This window comes from Ascaphus truei, chromosome 9 (assembly GCF_040206685.1).
Source record: "Ascaphus truei isolate aAscTru1 chromosome 9, aAscTru1.hap1, whole genome shotgun sequence".
Classification (NCBI taxonomy): domain Eukaryota; kingdom Metazoa; phylum Chordata; class Amphibia; order Anura; family Ascaphidae; genus Ascaphus; species Ascaphus truei.
This window is the reverse complement of record NC_134491.1, coordinates 55,906,093-55,932,570: the sequence shown is the minus strand read 5'-3', so window position 1 is coordinate 55,932,570 and position 26,478 is coordinate 55,906,093. Positions and strand designations below refer to the sequence as shown.

Sequence of the window (26,478 nt, the reverse complement as noted above, 5' to 3'; positions counted from 1 at the left end):
TGTGTACATACTGTGCCTCTACAAGTCCCTCGCCATTGCGCTTTTAAAAGTGGAATCTGAGATAAAGGAAGTTATTTTTTTTAACATACTAGGGTTCAGCTCATGCGCACTGTGCGTCCAAACCCCTCTGCCCCCTACCGTCCCCCCATAGGATAATGACCGGTTTAACTATTTGTTTCTCCCCCCGCCCCCCTCCTCTCTTTTTTCCCCTCTTTCTCTCTCCCCCACTTTTTCTATCTGCCCCCCACTCCACTCCCTTCTTTTTTGGGGTGGGATTATCATTATCAGCCATGCCCTCTACACAATCAGCCTGTTGCTATCAGTGTTGTATGGTCCACATGTCTAGAACAAGGCCACATACAATGAGCTACTCGTCACTATAAAGTGCAACATGTTTATTTTCCCTGCAGATATTTTAAGTAATCTTACAAATAAGGGACCACTATAATTCTGACTAAAAACAACTATACATTAAATAGTTGTTGGAGGAAATGCTCACATCTAGCACTTGTATGTTTTATGAAACATTAGAATAAGTAGAAAAATTAGAATAATGTTTTATTAAACATTTGAAAAAAAATAACAAAATGACAAATCCCACTACTTGCAGTAATTTTATTTGAATTAAATACTTTACTTGTTTTAATTTGTTTAAAACTGTACGGCTAACAGTTGGAAGTTGTATTACTGTCTGTCACAATCCGTCGTCGGTGAGTTTGCCCTTGCGGTAATGATAGTGCGTGGTGGAGGCCTTTGCTTAGGGTAATACATAATTACAATTTTAACATAATTCATCCAAACTGCAACAATATGACATCAATGGTTTTATTTTCTATTTGTTTGAGTAACAATCCTTGGGGAAGTCGTATAACGTTTAAGCCCTTTTCAGCAATGAGTACATTAAATATTCAGCACAATATTGTAGACATTCAACATGCAAGATGGTTGATATTGAAAAATAGATGCATGTCCATCAAGGTCAACCTTTCTCATAATGTATGCAGTAGCTAATGAAATACATCTGTTTCTTCATTTCCTCTCAGATTTAAATATAAATGTCCTGGGAGTAGTATAAACTAATCCCCTGGATTTAGGGGGTACCCTAATGATGCAGCAGTCCATGTATTTCTCAGGCAGTGGGGTTACACGGGGGCCCACCGACCTTGAAAAGTGGGAAGAGTGAAATCCGATGTCGAGCAAAGTTAATTAAAATCAAATCTTATGGGAAGAAAGCTGTTCAAGTCATAGCCCTATCTGAATGATGTATTTCTCTTCACTGTTGTAATGATTTGCCTGAAGGGGGTGGCTTGTGAGCATGTGCCAATTAGTGACATTCCATCATTATGCATTCTGTTGTAGCAAAGAAAATGTAATTTGGCTAAGGAAGAACCATAAAGACTGACCTGTGTCTCAGATGCAATCTTTTTATATTGTGGCTATTTTTCTACCCACACTTGTATAAGGTTTTTTTTTTTAAACCTTCTTTTGGTTAAGGAACCCTATAAATATATAATTATCTGCGGAACTAATATCAGACGCATTGTAAGGAACCAAACCCTCTCTAGTAGCGCGTCTGAGATCAAATGCATTGTAAGGAACCCCAACCCTCTCTAATAGCGCGTCTGATGCATTGTAAGGAACCCCAACCCTCTCTAATAGCGCGTCTGAGATCTGATGCATTGTAAGGAACCCCAACCCTCTCTAATAGCAGGTCTGAGATCTGATGCATTGTAAGGAACCCCAACCCTCTCTAATAGTGTCTGAGATCAGATGCATTGTAAGGAACCTGAACCCTGTCTAATAGCGCGCCTGAGATCAGATGCATTGTAAGGAACCCCAACCCTCTCTAATAGCGCGTCTGAGATCAGATGCATTGTAAGGAACCCCAACCCTCTCTAATAGTGCGTCTGATATCAGATGCATTGTAAGGAACCCCAACCCTCTCTAATAGCGCGTCTGATATCAGATGCATTGTAAGGAACCCCAACCCTCTAATAGCGCGTCCGATATCAGATGCATTGTAAGGAACCCCAACCCTCTCTAATAGCGCGTCTGAGATCAGATGCATTGTAAGGAACCCCAACCCTCTCTAATAGCGCGTCCGATATCAGATGCATTGTAAGGAACCCCAACCCTCTCTAATAGCGCGTCCGATATCAGATGCATTGTAAGGAACCCCAACCCTCTCTAATAGCGCGTCTGACATCAGATTCACTGTAAATTCTTCTGTGTTTAGTACATTATTCAAATTACTAGAAAATTGCAGGTAACCCTTTAGGCTGAGTCCTCAGTGAGGGCTGCGGCACGCACTACTGCGTGCGCGCCGCACAGCCCTCTATGGGGAGGGCCCCAGTGGCCGGGTGTGGGCACGCAAAGTGCGATGACGCGTACGCTGGCAGGGAAGACAATAATTTTGTCTTCCTGCGACGCGATCACGTGTTTGGCGCGCAGATAACGGAAGGGCAGATACACCCGTCATGGCCCAGGCCCTGCACTGCACATCCCATCGCTCCCCTACAGACCGCACAACGCAGCTTTCAACTGTGCACGTGTCGCCAGGTGCGCACGCTGCAGGTACGACTGGGGCCACAGGGATGCCTGGGGAACCCAATGGCTCATAGGAACCCCTGTTGTAAAACACTGAACTAACTATATGTTTGACTTTTGCAGTTCTACACAGACATTCAGGGCCACTGACAGGGGGCGTGGGGGGGGGGGGGTTGTGAGACAGGTGCGACAGCTGTTGCGGGCCCGGTGGCAGCGGGGGGCCTGGCCGGCGCTGGAAGTTGGGTTTGGCCATAGGTCAGACCCAAATTGGGCAGCTGGGCCCCTGATTGCCGCCGGACCCTGGCTTACCCCAGCTCCTGCGGACCTCCCTCTCTCTTCCACGCCAGACTTCTCTCCCCTCTCTTTCGTCGGTGCACATCAGGGGGGGAGAGAGACAGGCCTGGCTTGGGATAGCTGGTGTATTTTTTTTGTGTGAGTGTGTTACATTTTGTGTGTGGCTGGGGTAATTATTGTGGGGAGCTTGTATGGTTATTGTGGGAGGGGAATTGTATGGGTGTTGGGGGAAGTGTGTGTGTGTGTGTGTGTGTGAAGGGTATTGAATGAGAGGGGTTAATGAAAGGATTTACAGAGAGAGACAGACAGAGGAGGTGGCTTGGTAAAAGGGGGGCTTGCAAGGCCATCGACACGTGGGGGAGCACCGGTCAAAACTCTAGTCCTGGGCCCTGCATACCTGCATGTAGAACTGCAGTCTGTGTGACTAATACAGTCAGAAAGTGGCTTCCCTGTTTATTGTTTGTCTGTTTTGAAACTTAAATTATGTTATATAGCAAAAGGCTAATGATTTATGAGTTGTGCAGATAATTTGCTTGGCCACCCATTAATATATTGTGCTTCAAATGTAAAACTATTACTACAAACGATGTGCTTCAAAAGTCCATGCATATTGGAACTCTGTGTACTCCCTGATCTCTTAAGTCTCCTGTTTTAAAAAATAGGCTTTGTGCTGATTTAACGCCTATAAATTGAAGTATGCTGAGAAAAGAAGGCATTTGCATGCTGCATGCATTGCATATGGTGAAAGGGGGTAAAGAAAGTGTGGCAAAATCCAATATTTAACTGGCCAAGTAGGAGTTCTGAACAAATGATACTTTATCAGCTGTCTTATTGTTAAAGATCAATGAAGATCTAAGAGAAAACACTGGGCGGGAATCGTCAAAGTACAATCCACGCTATCGCGCCCGAATAGGCGATTACTGACGTTAATGTCAGTGGCAGATTTGAACGCAATAGCGCGGGTCGCACTGTGATGACTCCTGCCCATTGTGTCCTCTTTTTAGGGAGCATTACTAGTAGCCTATTTTTGTGTGTAATAAACAGGTTAAGAGGGGAGAACAGCTCCTGTTTTCTATAAGCACGATTCTGTTTTTTCTTTGATGTCCTTGATCAAACTGTCATGTTTAAAATGAGAATGCATGGTATTTAGTTTGTATCGCACCGACGGTGTAACTGTGATTTACTGTATCAACTGTTCTTTCCGACAGTGTCTCCAAACAGAACAAAAGGATTGTGTACACCATTCTGGAGTACTCCCCACTCCTTGATTCTTGTAACATGACAACAGATGACTGGGCAAAAATAGCCAAGGACATCCAGGTACATTATCTGAGATCCTTTGTATTAAATCATCGATTAAGTAGAAATAGCCGTGTTAGTCCAGTTATGATGGTGCAGAGTAAATGAGTACTTCAGTATTAGGTGATACCTTTTTTTTTTAATTTGGACTAACCGTTCATTTTGTAAGACAAGATTTCGAGAGTTTTCTCTGTTCCTCAGGTCAAGCAATTCATATTAAATCACCCAAACCAACTGCCCAGAAGGCAGAATAGGTTTTCGAGCAGGTATACAAAGTAACTGCCACTTAATTGTAATATGAACGCACCACGATTGGGAACCAGTTGGTCGCTGGAGCGGTTCCTTGTTCCTTTCAGCTTTAGGAATCCACTCCCCGGCCGGTTCCTGCAATACATGTAATAGGGACAAATGGTATGTGGCTGAGAACCTACCTCTCACATTAGCACAAAATAAAGCACTACAGAAAATACAAAATCGATACATTTGTTTCTAATACACATAGAACTCCAATTCCTAACACTAAACCTATATCCCGGACACCAACACTTATTTCACAAGCTAGCTCCATCTCTATCACTAAGTAACCCTGTCTCTCTGTCCGTCTCACTCTCTAACTCAGGGGGTGCGTAGACTGAGGGTGTGGGGGACTCGCACTGGTTACAGAGCTCCCGCGCTTCCCTGAAGGCAGGTAAATGCTGGGGCATCGCGAGGCCTCTGTAAATTCACTAAGCTTGGCTTCCAGTGGCGCCATGGCAACGGGAAGTCACATGACCCCCGCGGCGTCATGTGACGCCGGAGCCAAGGTAAGGGATGGGGGGCGCGAGCGGGGAAAGGGGGGGACAGCATGCAAAGGGGCACAGGGGGAAAAGTTTACGCACCCCTGCTCTAACTGACTCGAACCATTTGGAGGAGGGCTGGGGGATTGAGGGAGGAGGAGAGGGGGATTGAGGGAGAGAATTGGGGGAGGGGGGCAGAGAGAATTGTGGGAGGGGGGCAGAGAGAATTGTGGGAGGAGGCGGGGGCAGTAGGACAGTGGCCTGCCCAAAAATGTGTACCCTTTTATTGACACGCCTGGAAAAAAGGTTGTCCATCTCCTGGTTTATTAGAGGCTGTTAAATAAAAGTCTATGGTGAATATAGTGTTTGAGCACTAGAGGGCACTCTTGTTTAAGAGAATTATGCAGCTCTTCTGATACCTTGTAGCTAATTAAAGTGATAGTAGATGAATTTCCTTGTTGCTGATCAAGTTTTGGAATGAAAGGTGTGTGTGTGTGTGTGTGTGTGTGTGTGTGTGTGTGTGTGTGTGTGTGTGTGTGTCCACTATTGAGGTATGTGATATGGATATGTTTTTTCTATAGTATATTAGGCCGTTTTTTTTTCTTACGCTTTTTTTTGCTGCCTAGAACGTCTTGCACCAATTACAACAAGTTATCATTAGACAAATATATGTAAAAATCTAGTATTGTTGATGAGTTTGCACACAGACCTTCTCCCCCCCAAACCCCCTGATATTATCAGCCATAACAGACTGGTCTATAGAATGGTTTCGTTCCATTACTGTTCTTTGTTGTGGTTTTATAAAGTGGTCGGTACATAGCTACGTTACTGTAAGTCATAACAAATGCAATCTGTTCTAGATGTATTCATTATATTATTTTACAGTCTCAAATATATCAGTCCCATTTCTTCCCAAAAGGCTTCTGTAATAAAGTATACGGGGGAAGCACAGAACAATTCAAGCATTCTATTTAGGTATATTATGTATATCTTTATTTATATAGAGCCATAAATATACATAGCGCTTTACAGCAGTAATACACATGATAATCGTATAAATAACAAATACAAATAACACACGATGGGAAGAAGTGCTTTAGACATAAAAGTGACATTTAGGAAAATGAGTCCCTGTCCCGAAGAGCTTACAATCTAAGTAGCCATGTCTGGGAGATAAGGCCTGGGAATCTTTATCCATTTTTCTGATTTTACCCCAAAGGACTCGCTAAAGTGCAGTTTTCTTATAGGCGAGACACCATGTTTTTAGAAGCTTGAAGACATTGCCTTTGTTAAAGGGTATGGAGTGTCCGCTCCTTGCGACCCTGTCGGTCACTTTATCTCCCTGTGCCTGCGGCACCAAAAACATAGTGTAAGTTCTACTGGGCGGGGACTGTGTCTGTTAAAATCCCATGTGCTGCGTACCGCGCGCTATACTGTCAGTGTGACGCGCTTTGTGTCCCATTTGGGCGAAAAGCGCTATATGAAATAGTTGTTATTGTAAAAATAACCTTTTTTTATTCTCTCGCTATATGTGTGCTCTGTTACGTACGCTGTCTTCACTTCTTCCCCCACATAGAAACATTATGTCCAATATGATGGGTTTGTGATTCTTCACGGGACAGACACTATGGCTTACACTGCATCAGCCCTGTCGTTTATGTGTGAAAACCTGGGTAAAACCATTGTCCTTACTGGCTCACAGGTGAGTGAAAATAACCATCATTTCTTTATTTTCACTACTGTGTGCGAGCGTTGTCGTAGTTATCCATTGTGGCTGACCTGGAAGGGACAGCGATGTATTTCCTTTTGGGGATATGAAGTGATGTATGAACTCCGAGTGCTTTGAGAATTTGTCATTTTGGGGGGGGTCTCTGCTGCAAAGTAACTTGGAGATGCAGTTAATGTGTGGGAGGGACATGGGTATTCATTTCTTGGAGCTCTAAGCACTTCTTTCCAACTCGTAGAGTTGCATTTAAAAAAGGGAGTGGAGATAATGAAATTGATGTTATAATTTACATTTGCGTTCAATATAAATGTAAAATGGAACTCGTGACCAGTTTGCATAAAATTGTGTGACAAAAAGTTAACTTTCCATCATTTTTTGTTTACAATCTGAAAGCTAAATTAACCCTGTAACTCCTGTGGTGGTGGCGGAAGCGTTCTACTTAGGTTAACTCCTTGGATGATATTGTTTTAAATCTGAAATATAACAAATAGTGCCTTATACGTGTCCGATAATCTTCCTTTCCTTCTTTCGTGTTTCCCAGCTGTCGGCTTTGAAGTTTAGGGATGACCCCCCCTATACTATTAGGCAAACCGTTTTGTTGCCTGTTGTAGCCTCTGCTAAGGGAGCAAAGTGACATTTAGCCAACCCTTTCAAATGGAAATCTTGTACAATGTCAGTAGACATTCATTATTCCAAATTAGATCTGTAGGTCCAATGATGGAAGGCAATAAAAGACTTTATCCTTTTATCGCTCTATGTTTTCGAATGGTCATAACACTGGTGGGCGAGATTGGTTTGGTAGTATTGTATGGCAAATAAAAAGTGCCACTTCTGAGAACATTCACATGTCTCAGACAGGTACATGTAACTGAAATGCATCATTCTCCCTGGGTAACAATGTAGGTTTCCTTCATTCTGGCAGGTGCCCATATATGAGATGAGGAATGATGGTCGTGATAACCTTCTGGGGGCTCTGTTGATTGCAGGACTGTTTGTCATTCCAGAGGTCAGTAACACTAATGGAAGCTAATTAAACAAGTGTGCCAACTTTATGATAACACGTAACATGATGCATTGGCAAGCTTAGAACTGCATGTTTTGTCTGTCACTTTTCCATTATCCTGTCTTTCTGGGAAACCCAATATTCAGATGATGGGTCTGTGCTGCTTTCAGTGGGAGAATCCTGTTCATATAGTAATAAGTATACAGGCGATGCACCAGGTTTGGATTAGATGAAGTATACAGGTGATGCACCAGGTTTGGATTAGCTGAAGTATACAGGTGATGCACCAGGTTGAGATTAGCTGAAGTATACAGGTGATGCACCCTGTTGAGATAAATTGAAGGAGTGGTGCAAACTATGACTATTAGAAATATGGCTGACATGTTCACCACAACCTGACTTTAATTAACGCTCACTTGTTTACTGTGATACAGAAAAACAGATGTTTTGACTCAGCCGGACTATCATAGTTCAGTATTGCACATTATGTTCTGTATTAATGTGTATACAGTATTAAAATGGATTAACTATACAAGCCTTGTTAAATGCTTTGTACACAAGCCACAGATTCTCTTTCCATTAACTTCGCTATTATTTTAATTGTTACTCTCTTCCTAAAACAACGTGCTGGAACTGCATTTTTTTCCCCTCTGAAACCCAATAGATGTTGATGAGTGTTTTGTATTATGCCACACTAAAACATTCATTAAGTTCAGCAAAATGTTAAATTCAGTTTAAGTTTGACAATAGCTTGAAGGCTGCTAAAAATGCCATGCAAATGAACTATTTGTAGGGTTTTTAAGACTATATTTTGAATCGCCGGCCGTATTTTTTAGAGCAAGCGGAACATTCAAAAAGAGAGGTGAGAATTTCACCTCAATGGTTCCGAAATTCTATCAACTTGTTTTAATCTTTTTGGACGGGTCTGGTGTGCGGTAAACTCCCTCTGGCACTCAAGGGGTTAATTGTGAATCCGCGCTTTAGTGAATGGCTGACCCCCGTCAGTACTCTTAAAGTGCTTACAACCTAAACAACAGTTACCACACATTTCTGCACCATTAAAATGAACAGGAGCGCTGCGTGTAGCATGGCTACCACATGGTCTCCAGCAGCCGAAGGATTGCTTGTCCCGTACGGCAAAGACCGTACACAAACCTTTTTAACCCTGTTGCATCTTCCTTCATTACGTTCAAGTTCATCACTCCGCATCAAAGGGTTGGACGTGAGTGTTGTAACTTTCGGTTGGTACTTGAGCGTGTTTCTCGGCTTGCTTTGCAGGTGTGCCTCTATTTTCATCATAAGCTGTACAGGGGAAACCGGGTGACTAAGGTGGACGCGGGCAGTTTCAATGCGTTTTCTTCTCCCAACTTGCCTCCACTTGCAAATGCTGAAGTTGATATTACAAGTAAGCTGCCTAACCATTTAATCCCTGTAATTTATGCCACATGTAAGAGCCTATTACTGTGCTTTAAACGCCTAATCTGCGAGGTTTGGTCATGCACACCAAATCTTCAGAAGAAACACAAGGCTTTCTCTTTCTAACCAGCAACGATAAAAGATTGTATCTCAGAATAAAAACTTGGCTTTGTTTCTGTATTTACACAGTGGGGGTCATTCAAAGAACAGTTCCATATGTAGCCCTTAAATTAGGGGGGGGGGCAACTCCAGTCCTGAAGGGCCATCAGCAGGTCAGGTTTCCAGGATATCCCTGCTTCAGCACAGGTGGCTCAGTCTTCGACTGAGCCACTGTGAGCCACCTGTGCTGAAGCAGGGATATCCTGGAAACCTGACCTGTTGGTGGCCCTTCAGGACTGGAGTTGCCCACCCCTGACTTAAATGAAAACTAGTGCTATAATGTTAGTGTTGTAAGTGCAAATACAAAGATCAGCTATTCCTGGTTACTGCATTGTTTTTAAAATAATGAACTTTGTAACTTTTTTTTTAAAATAAAGAATTGTCTCTGTTTTATTACCATAATACATCCCAAAAGTAAAACCGCATTATTCATACAAGAAAAAAAAAATCTGCCAACCTGTCTCTACATCAAATCCACAACAATTCAAGCATCACATCATTTAGGAGATTAAGGGGGGGGGAGAGTGGGGGTGTAGGGAGGAGAGATAATATGGGGCATGCACCATTTATCCCTCACCTGGGGAGGGGTTCGCTCCTAATTCCCGAAAAAACATGTCTCTACAAATGTTACACCCGGTCTATGTAGTTTGCTAGGAAACCTTTCTAATTTCATGACTTCCCATACCTGCTGCTATCACTACCGGAGAGCAGGGAGGGAGATGTCTTCCAGGGCGACACTATGCATTATTATTTGTTATACTCCGCAAACTGGAACCTACTCCATTACTACTTCTCTTCTTAACCATTGATAAGAAAGCGGTGGAATTTCATTATTTTTAAAGACAAAACCTGAGATGTTGATGTATACCTCTGAGGAGGAGGAAGATTATACCAATGTATGTTCAGTTTGAATTGATGAGCTATGTTCATGCATGAGACATTGAAGCAGTGCTAAAATCTGTGGCTCGCAAACCATCATTTTAATGTGGTGCTAAAGAGCAAACATCATTATAATTGCTTTATCTACTGTTCAGCACTCAATAGGGACTTATGTCATCTCCAGCGTTTTTCAATATGTGTTCTGTTATCAGCCAAGCTGCTGGCAATCAAACTGCACCCAGTTCTACAAATATATATTGGTTTTTGTGGGTTATCTGCTGTATGTTCTTGTGTCGCAAACAGTTTAAAGATAAATGTTACCTAATACGGCCTCCTCTTTCCTTCCCACAGTGGGCCTGTTTATTCTTGTCATAAATGTTTCGATGGGATGGTCTGGGAGGTGTTTATCTTTTGAACAATGAATTATTGCACAAAAAGAGGGCCGTGGCTTCCACACAACTTAGTTTATTTTCGGAAGTCCTTATGGATTTGAGAGGCGACCCTTATTTGTCCTTGGACCTCAATTGGTGGGGTTGGCTTGAATGCAAATATGCAATGGTCTTGTCTTGTTGATGTGGTTGTTTGACCTGCTTGCAACTGAGTAAAAAAAAAAAAATAGCGTGCAGTTTGTGGGAATCAGGGCTGTCATTAAAAGCCGCCGTTCTTGTTTGATTTCATAACTCTGAGAGCAGCGACCACTCCTTAGGGAGGTGTCATTTTAAAAGCTGCTCTGATTCTGTGAGTCTAAACCTGCTCTATGGAAATTTTGTTGGCCGAACAAATGTTTGTCACTTTGTAGAATCTGCATATGCGAAAGCCACTGTTCCCATGAGAAGTGAGGGCTGGTAGTGCAGATAAGAGAATATCCACAAACGCTGACATTTTGGAGGAATAGACAAATATTTGGTTCCTCCCCGTTTTAAAATATTCAGTGGCCCCACACGTCCTGTATAAGAATGACACAGATTATTGTTGAAATCCTATTCCAGCATCACATTGCAAAGCCAGTATAACCAGCCTCACACTGATTGACCCAAAAAGTTGAAACAGCTGTCTGCGAGTAGGTTTTACTGGCTCTGCAATCCTTTAACCCAGGTTGTGCTGCAAAGCGGCAAGCATAGGCTTATAGGGGTCCATGTTTACATGGATAAGGAGCAAAGAGTGTCACACTGTGTTCAGTTGCTTGCCATTACCCAGAATCCCTGGCTGCAGTGGAAACATTGTATGCGAAGAGATGATGGGGGAAAGCAGGGTTGCAGACCTGTCTGAGACATGTGGACATGCTCCCAAGTGATATTTTTATTTGCTGTTTAAATCCACAAATGGTTTTTAGTCTTCATAGAATAAATAGCACTGAACATACACACGGTTTAAAAAGGAAATGCATGTTATCTCAAACATGCGTTCTTAGCCTGTACAGAAGATGCGTGTGTATTTAACCATACTGTCTGTCTGCCATTACATTTGTTTTGATTGTCAGTTCTTTAGGTTAGACATTTCATTTTCACACTTCACTGTTACACCTAAAACTCGTATAATGCTTCTGTGACCCTCTTGGCATTAGCAACGTTGTATATTGTGCTGTGTACATTACAGACAATAATGTACATAAACCACAGGCTTTATACCAGGGACTTGCATTAGGGCTCACTTTATCAGCACTTTGCATGTTATTCCCATTTTAGATCAGGATTTCTTATTAATTATTTGCTGTCAATTAGTTTGTCCTAATCTGCATAATTTGAAGGAGTAGGCTGCATTCATTACATGTGGGCGGGTTATCCAAGCGCTGTCTTGCCAAGTCAGAACAGGTTGCTTAATACTAAAGCTAAGCAAATAAATGTGTTGGAAAGCTGCTTGTGGGGATTACAGCTCTTGCAGTCAGAATATGAAGACTGAATATTTCAGCTTTTAATAGTTTGTATGCAAGTAGCATATCTGCTTCAGAAGGCAACTTTGTGTTTCAACTCTCCCGTAAAGCATAAATATTGTTGCTATTAGTGGAATGACAGGTATCAAAACTTGCAAAGAAACCAAAGTTAAAAAGTTATATGCTAAAATGTGCCAGTGTTAACCCTTTCAGTGTGATCAGCCATGCAATGTGTTGCATGTCAAACATCCACTCCTATAATTTTGTAGGTTTTGCAATATATGCTTAATTAATACTTGAAATGATGTATATGCACCCTGACCCATGTATAATTCCAGACTGATTTATAGTATGTATCTCTGTGTGTATATGTTTGTGTGGCATTGACTGCACAATATGCTAGTCCCTCTAGGCATGTACACATGCAGGTACAAGAGGTTAAAGTCCATCCAGTACGGACTTGGGCCTGACCTAGGTTCTTGGTTTTGCAGTTAACTGGGAGACTGTTTGGAGAGCCAACACCACAAAGAAGTTCCTGGTGCACACGGACATGAACAGAAATGTGGGACTGCTCCGAATATTTCCTGGGATTACAGCTGCAACTGTAGGTTTGCATCTTCATTCTTTGGGGACTGTTGACGTGCCAGCAATATACACTGACAATGCAGATCCATCTTGTGGTTAGAAGACTGAACGGGTCAAACAACTTATTTGTTGGCTAGATAGTTTGGGAATCTTCTCTCTAAATAGTAGGAACGTTGAGGGGTTGCAAGTATCTGGCTGTGCCCAATAATGCTTCATACTAATGCCTCTTCCGTTTAGTTGTTTACATCAGGGGGGCTCAACTTCAGTCCTCAAGAACCCCTCCCCCCCCCAACAGGTCAGGTTTTCAAGATAGCCCTGCTTCAGCACAGGTAGCTCAATCAGAGGCTTAGTGTTCGACTGAGCCACTGATTGAGCCATCTGTGCTGAAGCTGGGATATCCTTAAAAAACCTGTTGGGGGGCCTTTAGGGCTGGACATGAGCACCCGTGGTTTAGAGGGTCCTTAAGAAGAAATGCATGTTTCATACCTTTTTAAAATTGTCAGTCTGTGTTGGGATAAGATTAGATAATTTTTTTTAACATGTTTGTTCTCTCCGAACCAAGATTAGGGAGAGGATAACATGGTGTATATACCCTTCCAAACGGCCCAGTAATTGACTGTTTTCTATGCGTATTGGCATAACACCTCCAGCATGTCCATACATCCATTCAGTAAATGATTGGAGTATAGTTACGGCCAATATATTCTTCTCCTTAAGCTATTCTTCCCACCCTATAAATGCTCACTGGTTTATTTTGAAGAAACCTGCTCCCAGAGGTTTCCGGTGGATTTGCATGGGAGCTGGTTTAAACCTTGGGGTGCCCCAATACATAGTCACTACATCATGGGGTCTGGCACCCCAGGAGCCCCATGACCGAGTGGCTATGTCATGCCCAAAGAGTGCTTTTTTTGGTCAGCTGTGGCACAATCTAAAGTATAGGTAAAATGGAAGAGAGCGACTTGTTTCCGGGTTAAGGGCCGCCATGATCACGTGACCGCGGCACTCTGACCGCAGTCCCTTAAATGGTTAAGGCAGGGGTTCCCAACTTCAGTCCTCAAGGGCCCCCAACAGGTCAGGTTTTTGGGATATCCCTGCTTCAGAACAAGTGGCTCAGTCAACGACTGAGCCACCTGTGCTGATGCAGGGATATTCTGAAAACCTGACCTGTTGGAAGACTGGAGGTGGCCACCCCTGGGGTAAGGGGAGCTGACATTTATGCTAGCGCGGTAGCTGTTGCAGCACGATGTAGACCATTTATTGAATGGTTAATACTATGTGAGATCCGCTACTGAGCGTTACTGAATTACCACGTTGGTGTTTCACATCAGTTATTTGGGCATTTCAGTTGTATGTTCCCTGTATTACCAGGTGAAAGCCTTCCTCCAGCCACCGATGGAAGGCATTGTGCTGGAAACATACGGAACCGGTAATGCGCCAGATGCCCGCCTGGATCTGCTAGAAGAACTGAAGAAGGCTACAGAACGCGGAGTGGCGATTATAAACTGCACGCAGTGCTTGCGAGGATCTGTCACCGCGTCCTACGCAACGGGAAAGGTGCGACGCTTTGCTTTTTGGGATCCTAATGTAAATAATACCATACGAATACCCACCACCTTATATTGTCAGCACTGCACATTTGTGACTTGTTTTCTAAAGGGATAAATACGTAGCTTACTATAAAGCTGCATGAACAGCACTGTCGCCTTATGGTGGCAATTGTCTTTTTTGGAACGCACATACTTTTTAAACCTTTTTACTGGGCCCTCTAGTTAATAACATTTAATTCAGTAAATCATATTGTTAATTCCCATTTTTTGTGAATTATGTTTTATATCGGCATCATATTTTAACTGATAAAAGCTATTGGCTCAAATAAACACTTCTGCCAGTTACTCTCCTCTACAATGCAAATACTCTGCATTGGTTATCTAGATTATCTTTCTGCTACACTGTTTGCCTTTTGAGTGCTATGGAGTTGGCCAACCCTGCCCTAAACTAGTCCTCCATGGCCACTAACAGGTCAGGTTTTTAAGGATATCCCTGCTTCAGCACAGGTGGCTCAATCCGTTAGTCGAAGACTGAAGCAGGGGGTTATTCATTATATTGAGAGAGATTCTTGCGATAGTGCCGATCGGGGACATATTGCATGGAACATTAGAGGCATTTTACCGATTTAGCCCTATCGCAGCCTAACAGATAACCCCTTCAGTATCGTGCAGTGAGCATGTATGTAACGAAGGGAAGAAGCCTGCAGTAAGCTCCTAGTCTATACACTGTACTATAAACCTGCAGCAGTTCTCAATGGGACACTTTTTTCCCCCCAATGCCTGGAAATAAATTCATTTACAGTATTTTGTTCACCAAAATAGTTGCTTCAAGGAGCCGTTGAATTTAGGCGATTTGCAAAAAGGTACAAGCAATAATTTTCTGTTAGAGGGACAAGCAACACTTTGAGTGAAGCGCGGCCGTTACAAGATAAAACTCTTATCTTTTTAAAACTAGAGGTGGACTTTCTAAAGGAATTGTATTTTTTTTCTTTTCATATTTTGCTTGAGTTTAACTCTAACAGCGTTGTGCTAATTCAGATCTCTCCTTTCTTTGTAACGAGCAGGCTCTTACTGTGGTGGGGGTTATACCAGGCTGCGATCTGACTCCGGAAGCCGCCCTAGCGAAGCTTTCCTATGTCCTGGGTAAAAACCATCTCAGCCAGCAGGAAAGAAAACAGGTAAAACGTGAAGTTGTGTCGCGACGTTCTGCACTTGGGTCTGCAGCTGACCGTCTTGGATTTTGTGGTGAATGCTAGTTTTATCAGTGTACATTGTAGCACAATGCGTATTGCGTAAACTGGGGGGCGTGAGATTTTCTGGGGGGGGGGGAGCGGGGAGCGGAATACAGAGGCCCCGCACTTCCTCGAACGCATTTACATTAAATGCCGGGGATCACACGAGGCCGCTGAAACTTTACTTACCTTAACTTTCCAGCGCTGTGGGGGTCACGTGACATTGCGTGGCCATGGCAACGGGATGACCCGTGGCATCATTTGACGCCAGAGCCGAGCAGGGGGGCACAGACGGAAGAGTTTGCGCACCCCTGGCTTAGACAACATGAAATTGCGCTCTTGCAAGCTAAAGAGTGCGTCCCATGAAAACGCTGTGTGGTCACTGGCAGAATGAGGGGCTGCGTTGCCTCTCACAAGCAGAACCTGTGCGCTCCGTCTGCATTTATTTGTCCCAACGCTTTACAGACATTTTGACCTAAAAAAAAAGTTGAAGTAATCAAAAACTAACCTGCGAAGTGTTACCCTAGCATTGGTTACATGCTGTGGTATCTTTTTATTAAATGATCATTTTACTGTCCATTACCAGGGGAAAAAACCCCATCATCCCACAATATGACAGAATAACATTTGGGGATGAGTGATGCTTTACCAGTGAATCTGGGGCATTCAGGTGTATTTGGGGTGGCTGCTTTGTCACAACCCGGCCAGTAAGGATGGAATAAGCAGCTGGATATTTATCTTTTGACACAGCGTTGGTGACGCAATGCATGTCAGATCCTAGAGTGTAAAAATAATAATCGGCTCTCGAAAGCCCAGAATACTGCTCATCATACTCCATTTTACAGAGTGTGTTTAAATCAGGATCTTGCTGGTTATTGTATTCCCCAATACCAGTTTCCATTTGTTCTAGAACTACATATTACTGCAACTGTGTAAAGGTTAAACAATTTCCAAGAGCATGTTGTTCCATTTGCTCAATCTGTCCCAAAAAGTCCTTATTTACATATTCAGGCCGGGGTGCTCAACTCCTGCCCCCAAGACATCCCAACAGGTCAGGTTTGCAGGATATCCCTGCTTCAGCTCAGGTGGCTCAATCAGTGGCTCAGTCAAAGACTGAGCCACTGATTGAGCCACCTGTGCTGAAGCAGGGATATCCTGAAAACTTGACCTGTTGGGTGGTCTTGAGGACTGGCGTTCAAACCCCCTGCATTAATGCATCGTTGTGCCCATATAAAGTCAGTAGCCAGTGAGCCTGAAGTCCTAGCTCTCATCACTGTTTCATGAAGAAATTCAAATCATCTGTAATCGGAGATGAGCCGGGGAATACTGCACGCTAAGAGCACCCGTCTGCATTTTCCCCTTCCCATTCTCAAACCCCCTCAGGAGGCTTGAAATCATCAAGTATCATACTTGATGATGAAGTATCCATATTTATGAACATTTATAAATATATTGGGCTGTTCTAAAAAATCTAGTTATAATTTTAGTGTGTGTGTGAGGAAGGGTGAGACCGTAATAACTGCCCATACATATTTTATGATCTGCAATTTTGTTTTAATAAAGCAAAAAGGGGAAGAACACGTCCTTTCATAAGCGATCTGTATTTTATTTCGTGCGTTGAGTGAATTTTAATGTTTCAGCTGAGACAGGAGAAAAAGAACAGCGAAGCAGTTTCCATGTGTGCACACACTTTTATCCAGTACAGGCATACCCCGCTTTAAGGACACTCACTTTAAGTACACTCGCGAGTAAGTACATATCGCCCAATAGGCAAACGGGAGCTCGCGCATGCGCCTGTCATCAGGTCCTGAACAGCAATACCGGCTCCCTACCTGTACCGAAGCTGTGCGCAAGCGGGGAGACTATAGAGCCTGTTACACATACATTATTTACATCAGTTATGCACGTATGTGACGATTGCAGTACAGTACATGCATCAATAAGTGGGAAAAGGTAGTGCTTCACTTTAAGTACATTTTCGCTTTACATACATGCTCCGGTCCCATTGCGTACGTTAATGCGGGGTATGCCTGTGTTACATAGTTACATACATGCTCCGGTCCCATTGCGTACATTAATGCTGGGTATGCCTGTGTTACATAGTTACATACATGCTCTGGTCCCATTGCGTACGTTAATGCGGGGTATGCCTGTGTTACATAGTTACATACATGCTCCGGTCCCATTGCGTACGTTAATGCGGGGTATGCCTGTAAGTTTTAAAAAGTACCATTGACATTGAATGACTGTGTCTTAAAATCTTCACTTGGACATGTCGATTAATTTGAAAGTACCGACGTTTCATCCGCTCCAAACTGATCCACAATGCAAAAGCCTGTATGCTGGAAAAAAAACACGCAAACAGGAGATCCGTGTGATCTATGGGATCTATGTAATCCATTCTATCCCATGCTAATTCAGGGTGCGGCCAACTCCAGTCCTCAAGGGCCACCAACAGGTCAGTTTTTAAAGATATCCCTGCTTCAGCACAGGTGGCTCAGTCGTTGACTGAACCCCTTGTGCTGAAGCGGGATATCCTGAAAGCTGACCTGTTGGTGGCCCTTGAGGACTGGAGTTGGCCGCCCCCTGCACTAATTATACGCATCGTCATTTTATAAAGAAATGCGTGTTGTTTCGTGCGGTGGGTTGCAGTCCCCTCTGGCAGTGAATGGGTTAATGCTCTCCCTGTTGCGTTTACATTTTAGATGCTTTTTGAGAATCTGCGGGGGGAAATGACCGTGACGGCGACGGGGGCTAAAATCTCTCTCCGAGACAGCAAGTTTATTCAAGTCATTGCCAAATCTGTGGGCATCGGCTGCAAGGAGGTACAGCCCCTGTTTGTATCGGGGTTGGAGGTGGGGGGCCGGTGTATGTGAAGTTTTTACTGCGATATTAAAGATGGCCGTCGCTCTGAATTCTTGGGAACTGCTTAAACATGAAAACAAACATTAGACAAACATTAGAAGAGTATGGGATAGTACAGACTTTTGCAAAGGGTCTCAATAACCCATTTCATACATTTAATATCACTAGTATTAAGGACTAGTTTGGCACAGTTCTAATCTGCCATTAACCCTTGCTGATGGGGGCACCATTATTTGGACAGCCATTTGTACATGATTTACATCACTCGATTTTTCACAAGTTTCCTGATTTGTTTGCATTACAAAACAAAGAAAATGTAATATTGCAGCTTCTTTTTTGAAGGCCTAGCACAGAGATGGGCAACCCCAGTCCTCAAGGCCACCAACGGGTCAGGTTTTCAGGATTTCCCTGCTTCAGCACAGGTGGCTCAAGCATGTCTTCGACTGAGCCACCTGTGCTGAAGCAGGGATATCCTGAAGACCTGTTGGTGGCTCTTGAGGAGGGCAGTTGGTCACCCCCTGGTCTAGCACATTCTAGGAGCTTGGGTCTAGTCTGCGTCCCTAATCAGTGATGCGATTATAAGATGCATTATAGTGCTAATCCCCCTTTTTTTTAATGTTCCAGGAGCTAGAAGCGGTTAGAGATGCTTTAACACCGGCTTTAGCCTGTGCTGCTGCAAAGACTGGTGACATCAATGCACTGGAAGCGATAAGAGACATGGTAACGTTTTAGTTTAATGGGGATATTGAGATGCCCCTCAATGCAATTTACAGCCACATTTCTTATGTGGGACACTCCCACCTGCACGTACTAAGGACTTTATTTCATATAGCTTCGCAATTACAGCAGAGCGCGCGGTGCGCAGCACACAGGAATGTTAGACACAGTCCCGGCCCAGGTGAGCTTACAATCTGAGGCACAGGGAGATAAAGTGACCTAGTCACAAGGAGCAGACACCGGGAATTGAACCAGTTTCCCCTGCTTGAAACTGAGTGTTGTGTGTTACAGTCAGCCTTTACTCGCTGAGCCGCTCCTTCAAACAGGCTGAAGCTTCAGAGAACACAGACCAGCAAAATATCATCTTTACAATCATTAAAGCCTTTGCAACATAAAAAAAACCATCCGGGGAAGCACGGAGAGGTAAATAATTTCATGCAGTGAGGAGCAACTTTCCAGTAGTTTATTGAAGACCATCCAAGCCGGCGATTTGTCTTTTTTTTTGCAAATTGTTTTATTTAACATAGGATTGAAGCAGGACGGTCTCGCTAGCTGAACCCTACTAAATTCAGCTCCGCGGACCCCCTACGTCCGGCGATACTTCCGTAGGGGATGGCAGTAACCGCTCGGCTAGCAGAGATCACGTAATGGACGCTTTAGCAAGCTCAAGCGCCCCGTGAGCCAATAGGAAACCGTGATGTCATACGGCGCGGCTTCCTATTGGCCTACGTGACGCGGGAACTTTAAACTTGCAGGAGATACCGGCACCCCCTTTCGGAGGTAAGTATCTCGGGACGCAGGGGGTCCCCGGAGCTGAAATGAATGAGGTTCAGCTCCGGAGACCCCCCTGCTTCAATCCCATGTTAACAAATAAAATAAAAAAATCGTTCACTTGGATTGCTCCTTTAATGGGGAATAACGAGGCGAGGCGAGACATAAATGGAGATACTTGTCATCAATATACAGTGCAGCACGTTTGTTTTCAAGCCTTTTGCTGTTTTTGTATCTACTGTAATTGTGAACTATAAAACCTGTTTTTTTTGTTTTTTTTACCGTCCTCTTTCCAATGTTCGGATCACTGCTTGAACACATTGCGCAGCGTGCTACCTCGCTAATGCCTCGGGAAATGTATCGTTTTATCTGTGCCAATTAATCCAGGGCGGAAACCTGAGCAGTGAAGACTACGATGGTCGAACCCCCTTGCACGTGGCGTCCTGCGAGGGGCATTTCACAGTGGTCCAGTACCTGCTGAATAACGGGGCTACTGTTTACGCCAAAGATCGTTATGGCGACACGCCACTAATGAATGCGGTGAAATTCAGGTACTTATGGCAAACACATCCTTTAATATTAAATGCGAATGAAACCTGGTCTGAAGACTTCTGATAATTAACGTGCACTATATATTTTTCTCCCCAGGGTTGCCTTCTAATATCAAATGATCTTCCATATAGCTGAGGCAGCAGTGTACTGAGCTAGAAATACTCATTTAGGGCCTCATGCAGAGAGCAGCGCTATTTAAAATTGGAGACGGGAATAAAAAGTAGCTTTAATGGAGAGTTTTTTTTCTCCATATGCAGTAAGGTCCGAAAACTGCATTTAGAATGCTGTCTGCATATGGAGAGTTTCAACCGGCGATATGAGCGCTGTTGAAACTTGTGGGAAAAAAATTGTGTTTTTTTTTTTTTTTCTCCCCCACCGGCCGCCGAGCTCCAGCTTCTTGCCAAATTTTTTTGGAGAAGCAAAATGTTGAAAATCGCGCCATTTTTTTGGCGCGAACAGCCGCTAGATGGCGATCGCGCCTCTCTGAATACGGCAGTTTTCAACACTGGAGAGATTTAGGTTCTCTCCAGCCGCGCGGCGAAATTTGCAAATAAAAAAAAAAAATGGCGCTTTTTTTAAAACTCGCCAGTACCTGCCTTTCTACAGGCATTTTTTTCCAAAACATGCCGCTATTCCCCTTACCGCTGCTCTCTGCATAGGCCCCTTAGTGCCTGTGATTACGTAAATTCTTGAGCTCTAAAGCAGGGGGGCTCAACTGCAGTCGTCAAGCCCCCCCAACAGGCCAGGTTTTCAGGATATCCCTGTTTTAGAGCATGTGACTCAATCAGTCCCTGCTTCAGCACAGGTGGCTCAGTCTCTGACTGAACCTCTGATTAAGCCACCTGTGCTGTAGATGGAATATCCTGGAAACCTGACCTATTGTGTAGGCGTTAGGACTGGCATTGAGTCCCCCTGCTTTAAGGAACCAGTTTCTCGACCCCTATTACAAATCATAAACATGGCTAAAGCTTTCCATGATTTTCCATTTTTTATTCATTTTGAGCCCCACTTTTAGGGCCCCCCGGTTACATTTATGGGGGGACCCCTTTGGAGTAGCAGAGTAAAGGAATGTGTTCTTGGCCCCACAAAATGGTTAATAAAGCTAGAAAATCATAATGATTGGACATGACCTTCTGCTAATGTGAGAAACTGACAACAATCCAGCCACACCCAGGCAGCGCCCCAGGTGTTTCCCATAGGTTTGCTCGGATTCATCTTGCACTGCCACTCCTGTTTTAGAGAGGCTGCCATACTCTGCTGCAGCCATTACATAGTCTGAAAAAGGGCGTACTGGAAAGATCGGGGCTGTGTGTGTGCACACGTAGAGTTGCAAGCTGTGTTCTACAACATCCAAGTACTGAAGGAGTTCGGGCCTCAGAATCCCAGAACCGGCTGAATGTATGCCCTAACGACAGATGTGCAATCACTAAATATTCTGTTTTGCAAAGTGCAGGCAAACGGGGAAATTGGCTTTCTGTGACATGTTCCTCCTTTGTCGAATTTCTGGCATTGAGTTGCGTGTTTCATTAATTTTTTTCCATTAAAATGTCGTACTTTTGTTGCAGTTCTGTACAGGCATACCCCGCATTAACGTACGCAATGGGTCCAGAGCTTGTATGTAAAGCGAAAATGTACTTAAAGTGAAGCACACCTTTTCCCACTTATCGATGCATGTACTGTACTGCAATCGTCATATACGTGCATAACTGATGTAAATAACGCATGTGTAACAGGCTCTATAGTCTCCCCGCTTGCGCACAGCTTCGGTATAGGTAGGGAGCCGGTATTGCTGTTCAGGACGTGCTGACTGGCGCATACGCGAGCTGCCGTTTGCCTATTTTCTTATATGTACTTACTCGCGAGTGTACTTAAAGTGAGTGTCCTTAAACCGGGGTATGCCTGTATGTGTGTATTGTACAGAACAAGACTTTGGCACACTCCCTGTGCAGCAGATTTGCAGAATCTCTTGATGTCTGGGTATGTCCCACAGAGGAGAGATTGTCCTGTCTCCAGAAAATACATTGCTGGTTTTATAAAAAGGATAGCTATAGCTTAACCATGATCTCTGAAGAAGAATACAAATAAATAATTGCGTCAAGTTCATGTTTCATAAAAATATATATATATTTCTGGCATTATTTAAACAACAAAGTTGTTCAATATAATTGGCTTTGTATTTACATGGGTGTTTAATCCTAATGAACTTTAATCAGCACTTAATGACGTTTTAGAGCGTTGAGATCAGGAGTAATTGCCTTATTGACATGTGCACTATTTGCTGTAATTGTCTATAAAATATTTCAGTGTCCAGCTGCCACAGATTCTGCTGATGTGTTCAGTATTTACATCAGGGGTATTTACATCAGTATTCAGTACTTACACCAGGGGCGGGCAACTCCAGTCCAGACCTCAAGAGCCACCAACAGATCAGGTTTTCAGGATATCCCTGCTTCAGCACAGGTGGCTTAATCAGTTTTCAACTACGCTACCTGTGCTGAAGCAGGGATATCCTCAGGTGGCCCTTGAGGACTGGATTTGCTCACCCCTGACCTACATGACAACATCCACCTGCCACACATCTACGGACCTTGCTTGCATAGCTTATACTATTAAACCACTTGAGATGTGGGATTCATGTTATAACATGTTTAATAATTGCACAAAGACTGTTTCCTGTGTTACCAAATACGTACATACGGTATTAAAAAAAAAAATGTAAATGCCCTTATTTGAGGCAAAATAAAATCAAAACAAAACAAAAGCACATGAATCTCGTGACTTCCCTTGTCTATCGTGCGCGCATATTGATACAAACACAGTGTTTTCCTCCTGCGGCAAGAGCAGGCTTTAAATTGCTGGTCAGACAGAATTGCACAAATGAGAAAACATCCCAATTGTAACTTGCTTTTTTATTTTTCAGCACTAAAAGTATTGGCGGTTTTGTATTGTTTGGAAGCGTTGACCTTTAACTATGTAACTATGAATTTATATATATATGTTTGCACGACAGGAAATATGACAAAAGCGGCAAAAGGGTCTTTTATAATTACATAAGGACTGACAAAATTGTAGTTGGCATTCCATGCAAACCAATCTGTGATCACTGTGTCTTTAAGCATATGAATCGCAGGATTTTCAAAGCAATTGATTACGATTAATGAATCTTTAGTAGGTTTCAATTATGGAGATGTACATGTGCATCAGCTGTTAACACAATATTATTACTAACGGTTGACGTCACCCAATTTATTGAACGTTCAGTGAATTGAATGATTTATAGAAAAATATCTTCAAGTATTTTATTTCATTTTATTTATAACAATGTTTTACCAATACATTGATTTTCCTCTCGTTTTCAAGTATGTTCCAGGTATTAAGTATCTTAACAACAATGTGTGCAATATTTGTTTGTGTCAATGCTATGGATCCTGGAAAATATTTTGCAACAATATCAGAAATCATGTCACGCTGCGGGTGTCTTTGGGCACTTTTATGCAGATTTTGCAGTAGTTTCTATGTTGCCAATAAGCACAGTCATTGAAACATACAGGCATGCAGTGTGGTTGAGTTTGGAAGCATTGACTCCATGTGAGTTTCTTTAATGTCTTGCACGGGGCACACAGAGTAATAGGGTTTTTATTTCCCGTTGGAAGGCAAATGGAAGTGATCCGATTACTACGTCAGACAGGAGCACATCTTTCCTGGGAAGAGGTGGAACATAGCGGGACAGAGCTTTGCAGGTAAATGGTTTCCAAATCCGTTAAGCTACTAATATTCTGCAGTTACCTTCTAACAACCTGTATATATATATTCAAAATTATCTATACCTACATGAGGGGTGGGCAACTCCAGTCCTCAAGGGCCACCAACAGGTCAGGTTTTCAGGATATCCCTGCTTCAGCACAGGTGGTTCAATCAGAGGCTCAGTCGAAGACTGATATTTCTATTGAAAAACTCGGACGCCTAATCTGCAGAGCTTGTCATATCAAAATACTTTCCTTTTTAAATACAGACCTTTTCCTGTAAAAAAGAACATTTAATCGCCTTTTCCTCAGCACTCAAAGAATGTAGTTAATGACTTTTACCTCTACGACGACGATAACTATATTATATTTAGCGGGACATTTCTTCCTATTATAGGAGCTATAAAGCATTATTCCCATTTCATCCTTTAGTTTTCTTTATCTATTGCTCTGAAACCCTTTGTGTCTGAACCTAAATCTTACAACAGTCTATGGATACTTGTTTATAGGCTCTGCCTATGGGGACCAGGTATTTATGAAGTCGATTTAGGTGTCAATGGACCTTAACACTGCGTTGTCAGCGTGTAAAATTGATCAATAATCATTACTATTCGTAATGGTTTGGCTATGGTAAAGTAACTGGGAGTGTTTGTGTTTAGATAGCCACATTGTATCTGTTAGGAGTGTCCTCGATATTGTTAGAAGTAGTGATGTGCCGGGTACCTGGTAATTACCCGGTACCCGGCATTCCTGGCCAAATTTTTCCTACCCGGAAATTATCCAGAACCGGCCATGGGCTGGAACCCGATGGCGGGTAATTCCGTCCTGCTCTGCTCCCTCGGTCCTCCTCTTGGAGAATGGCAGGAGCAGAGCAGCAGAAGAGGCTTACAGTACGTGGAGCCGGCGGCGGAGGAAGAGGAGGAGGAGGAGGACGACGACGGCGGCGACGACGACATCACAGGAACGTGAGCAGGAGCACAGTGGCACTATAGGACAGCCGGGGAGGACCGCGCCCCAGCGGACTGACCCGGAAGTCTTCAGACATCTGCTTTCTGCCGCAGTAGTCAGACCGCTGGGGCGCGGTCCTCCCCGGCTGTCCTATAGTGCCACTGTGCTCCTGCTCACATGTTCCTGTCCTCCTCACCGCCACCAGCATGTCGCCATTGTCCTCACCGTCACCAGGATGTCGCCATTGTCCTCACCGCCACCAGCATGTCGCCATTGTCCTCACCGCCACCAGCATGTCGCCGTTGTCCTCCTCACACTCTGTCGCTGGCTGCAGGTAGTTCCAACCTACCCAGCCGGGTAATTTTTTTTATTCTCCCCCTCCCCTCTGGTACCTGGTACCAGTTACCCAGTGATTTTTTTGGACCCAGTACATCTCGAGTTAGAAGTGATCAATACCAAATCCTGTAAACTTCACTGACCTTTTTTAACTCTCACATTATACCGCGTATTTTTATGATTGAAAATGAAGGGGGATTAATTTGTTTTTGTGTATGATGGTAACCTAACTTTATCAGGTCTTTATTGCCATCCATACAAATGTGACCAATGAAAGCTTTTAAATACCCGAGAATATTCTTGCATTCAATGCATTGTATCCAGGGCCGCCAACAGAATCATGGGGCCCAGGACAAATGAAAGGAGCAGGCCCCCCCCCCCCCAACCCCATAGCGCACCTACCACGGGAAAAAAAATTTAGCGCACAACTTGTACTTAACCCCCCCCCAATACATTTAAAATATACACCCACCTCCCCTCAAAACATATAAAAAAAATACACCCCCACTACAAATAAAAATCAGACTTACCTTGTGGATGGTCTCAGGTCAGGCCCGGTGGCTGCGGGAGAGCCGGTGGCTGCTACTGGGGGGGGGGGGGGGGTTGCTGCGTGAGGGCCTGTGGCTGTGAAGGGGGTGCAGTTGCTGTGGGGGGGTGGGGGCGTTAGGCCGGTGGCTGCAGGATGGCTGGGGAGGGGGACGGCGGCTAAGGTTGCCAGGTGGCGTATCCAAAAGTGCTGGACACAATGCTAAAATATGCGCGAGACCCTCCCAATACATATAAAAAATACCCCCACGTCCTCCCAAAACATATAAAAATACCCCCCAATTCATATAAAAAGTACCCGACCCCCCCCCAATACATATAAAAAAAATATCCCAACCCCCAATACATATAAAAAATATACCTCCACCCCCCAATACATAAAAAAATACCCCAACTCCCCCAATACATACTAAAATCAGACTTACCTTGGGGATGGTCTCAGGTCAGGCCCGGTGGCTGTGAAAGGCCGGCGGCTGCGGGGAGGGGGGGGGTTAGCGTTGTGCCGGTGGGTGCAGAGGGCCGGTTGTTGCGGGGGTGTGGCTGTGCTACGGGGGGGTGGTCGGTGACTTTGTGGGATGGCGGTGCTATGGGAGGGGGGGGTAACGGTTAATGGTGCTACGGTTCCGGTGGTTGTGGCTGGTGGCTGCTGGCTGGCGGTGCTGCAGGG

The 26,478-nt window shown here is 43.9% G+C and overlaps 1 protein-coding gene across 2 annotated transcripts in view; it reads left to right on the top strand.

The window, feature by feature from the left end:
* Positions 1–26,478, top strand: part of ASPG (asparaginase) — a 51,208-nt gene that overhangs the window by 16,132 nt on the left and 8,598 nt on the right. For both annotated transcript variants that reach the window (XM_075614952.1, XM_075614951.1), the window contains exons 3-13: positions 4,050–4,161; positions 6,493–6,618; positions 7,565–7,648; positions 8,924–9,050; positions 12,461–12,573; positions 13,923–14,108; positions 15,166–15,279; positions 18,039–18,158; positions 18,823–18,918; positions 20,074–20,237; positions 23,892–23,978. In XM_075614952.1, coding sequence (XP_075471067.1) covers positions 4,050–4,161; positions 6,493–6,618; positions 7,565–7,648; positions 8,924–9,050; positions 12,461–12,573; positions 13,923–14,108; positions 15,166–15,279; positions 18,039–18,158; positions 18,823–18,918; positions 20,074–20,237; positions 23,892–23,978 — 1,329 coding nt within the window. The remainder of the gene's footprint in view (positions 1–4,049; positions 4,162–6,492; positions 6,619–7,564; positions 7,649–8,923; positions 9,051–12,460; positions 12,574–13,922; positions 14,109–15,165; positions 15,280–18,038; positions 18,159–18,822; positions 18,919–20,073; positions 20,238–23,891; positions 23,979–26,478) is intronic.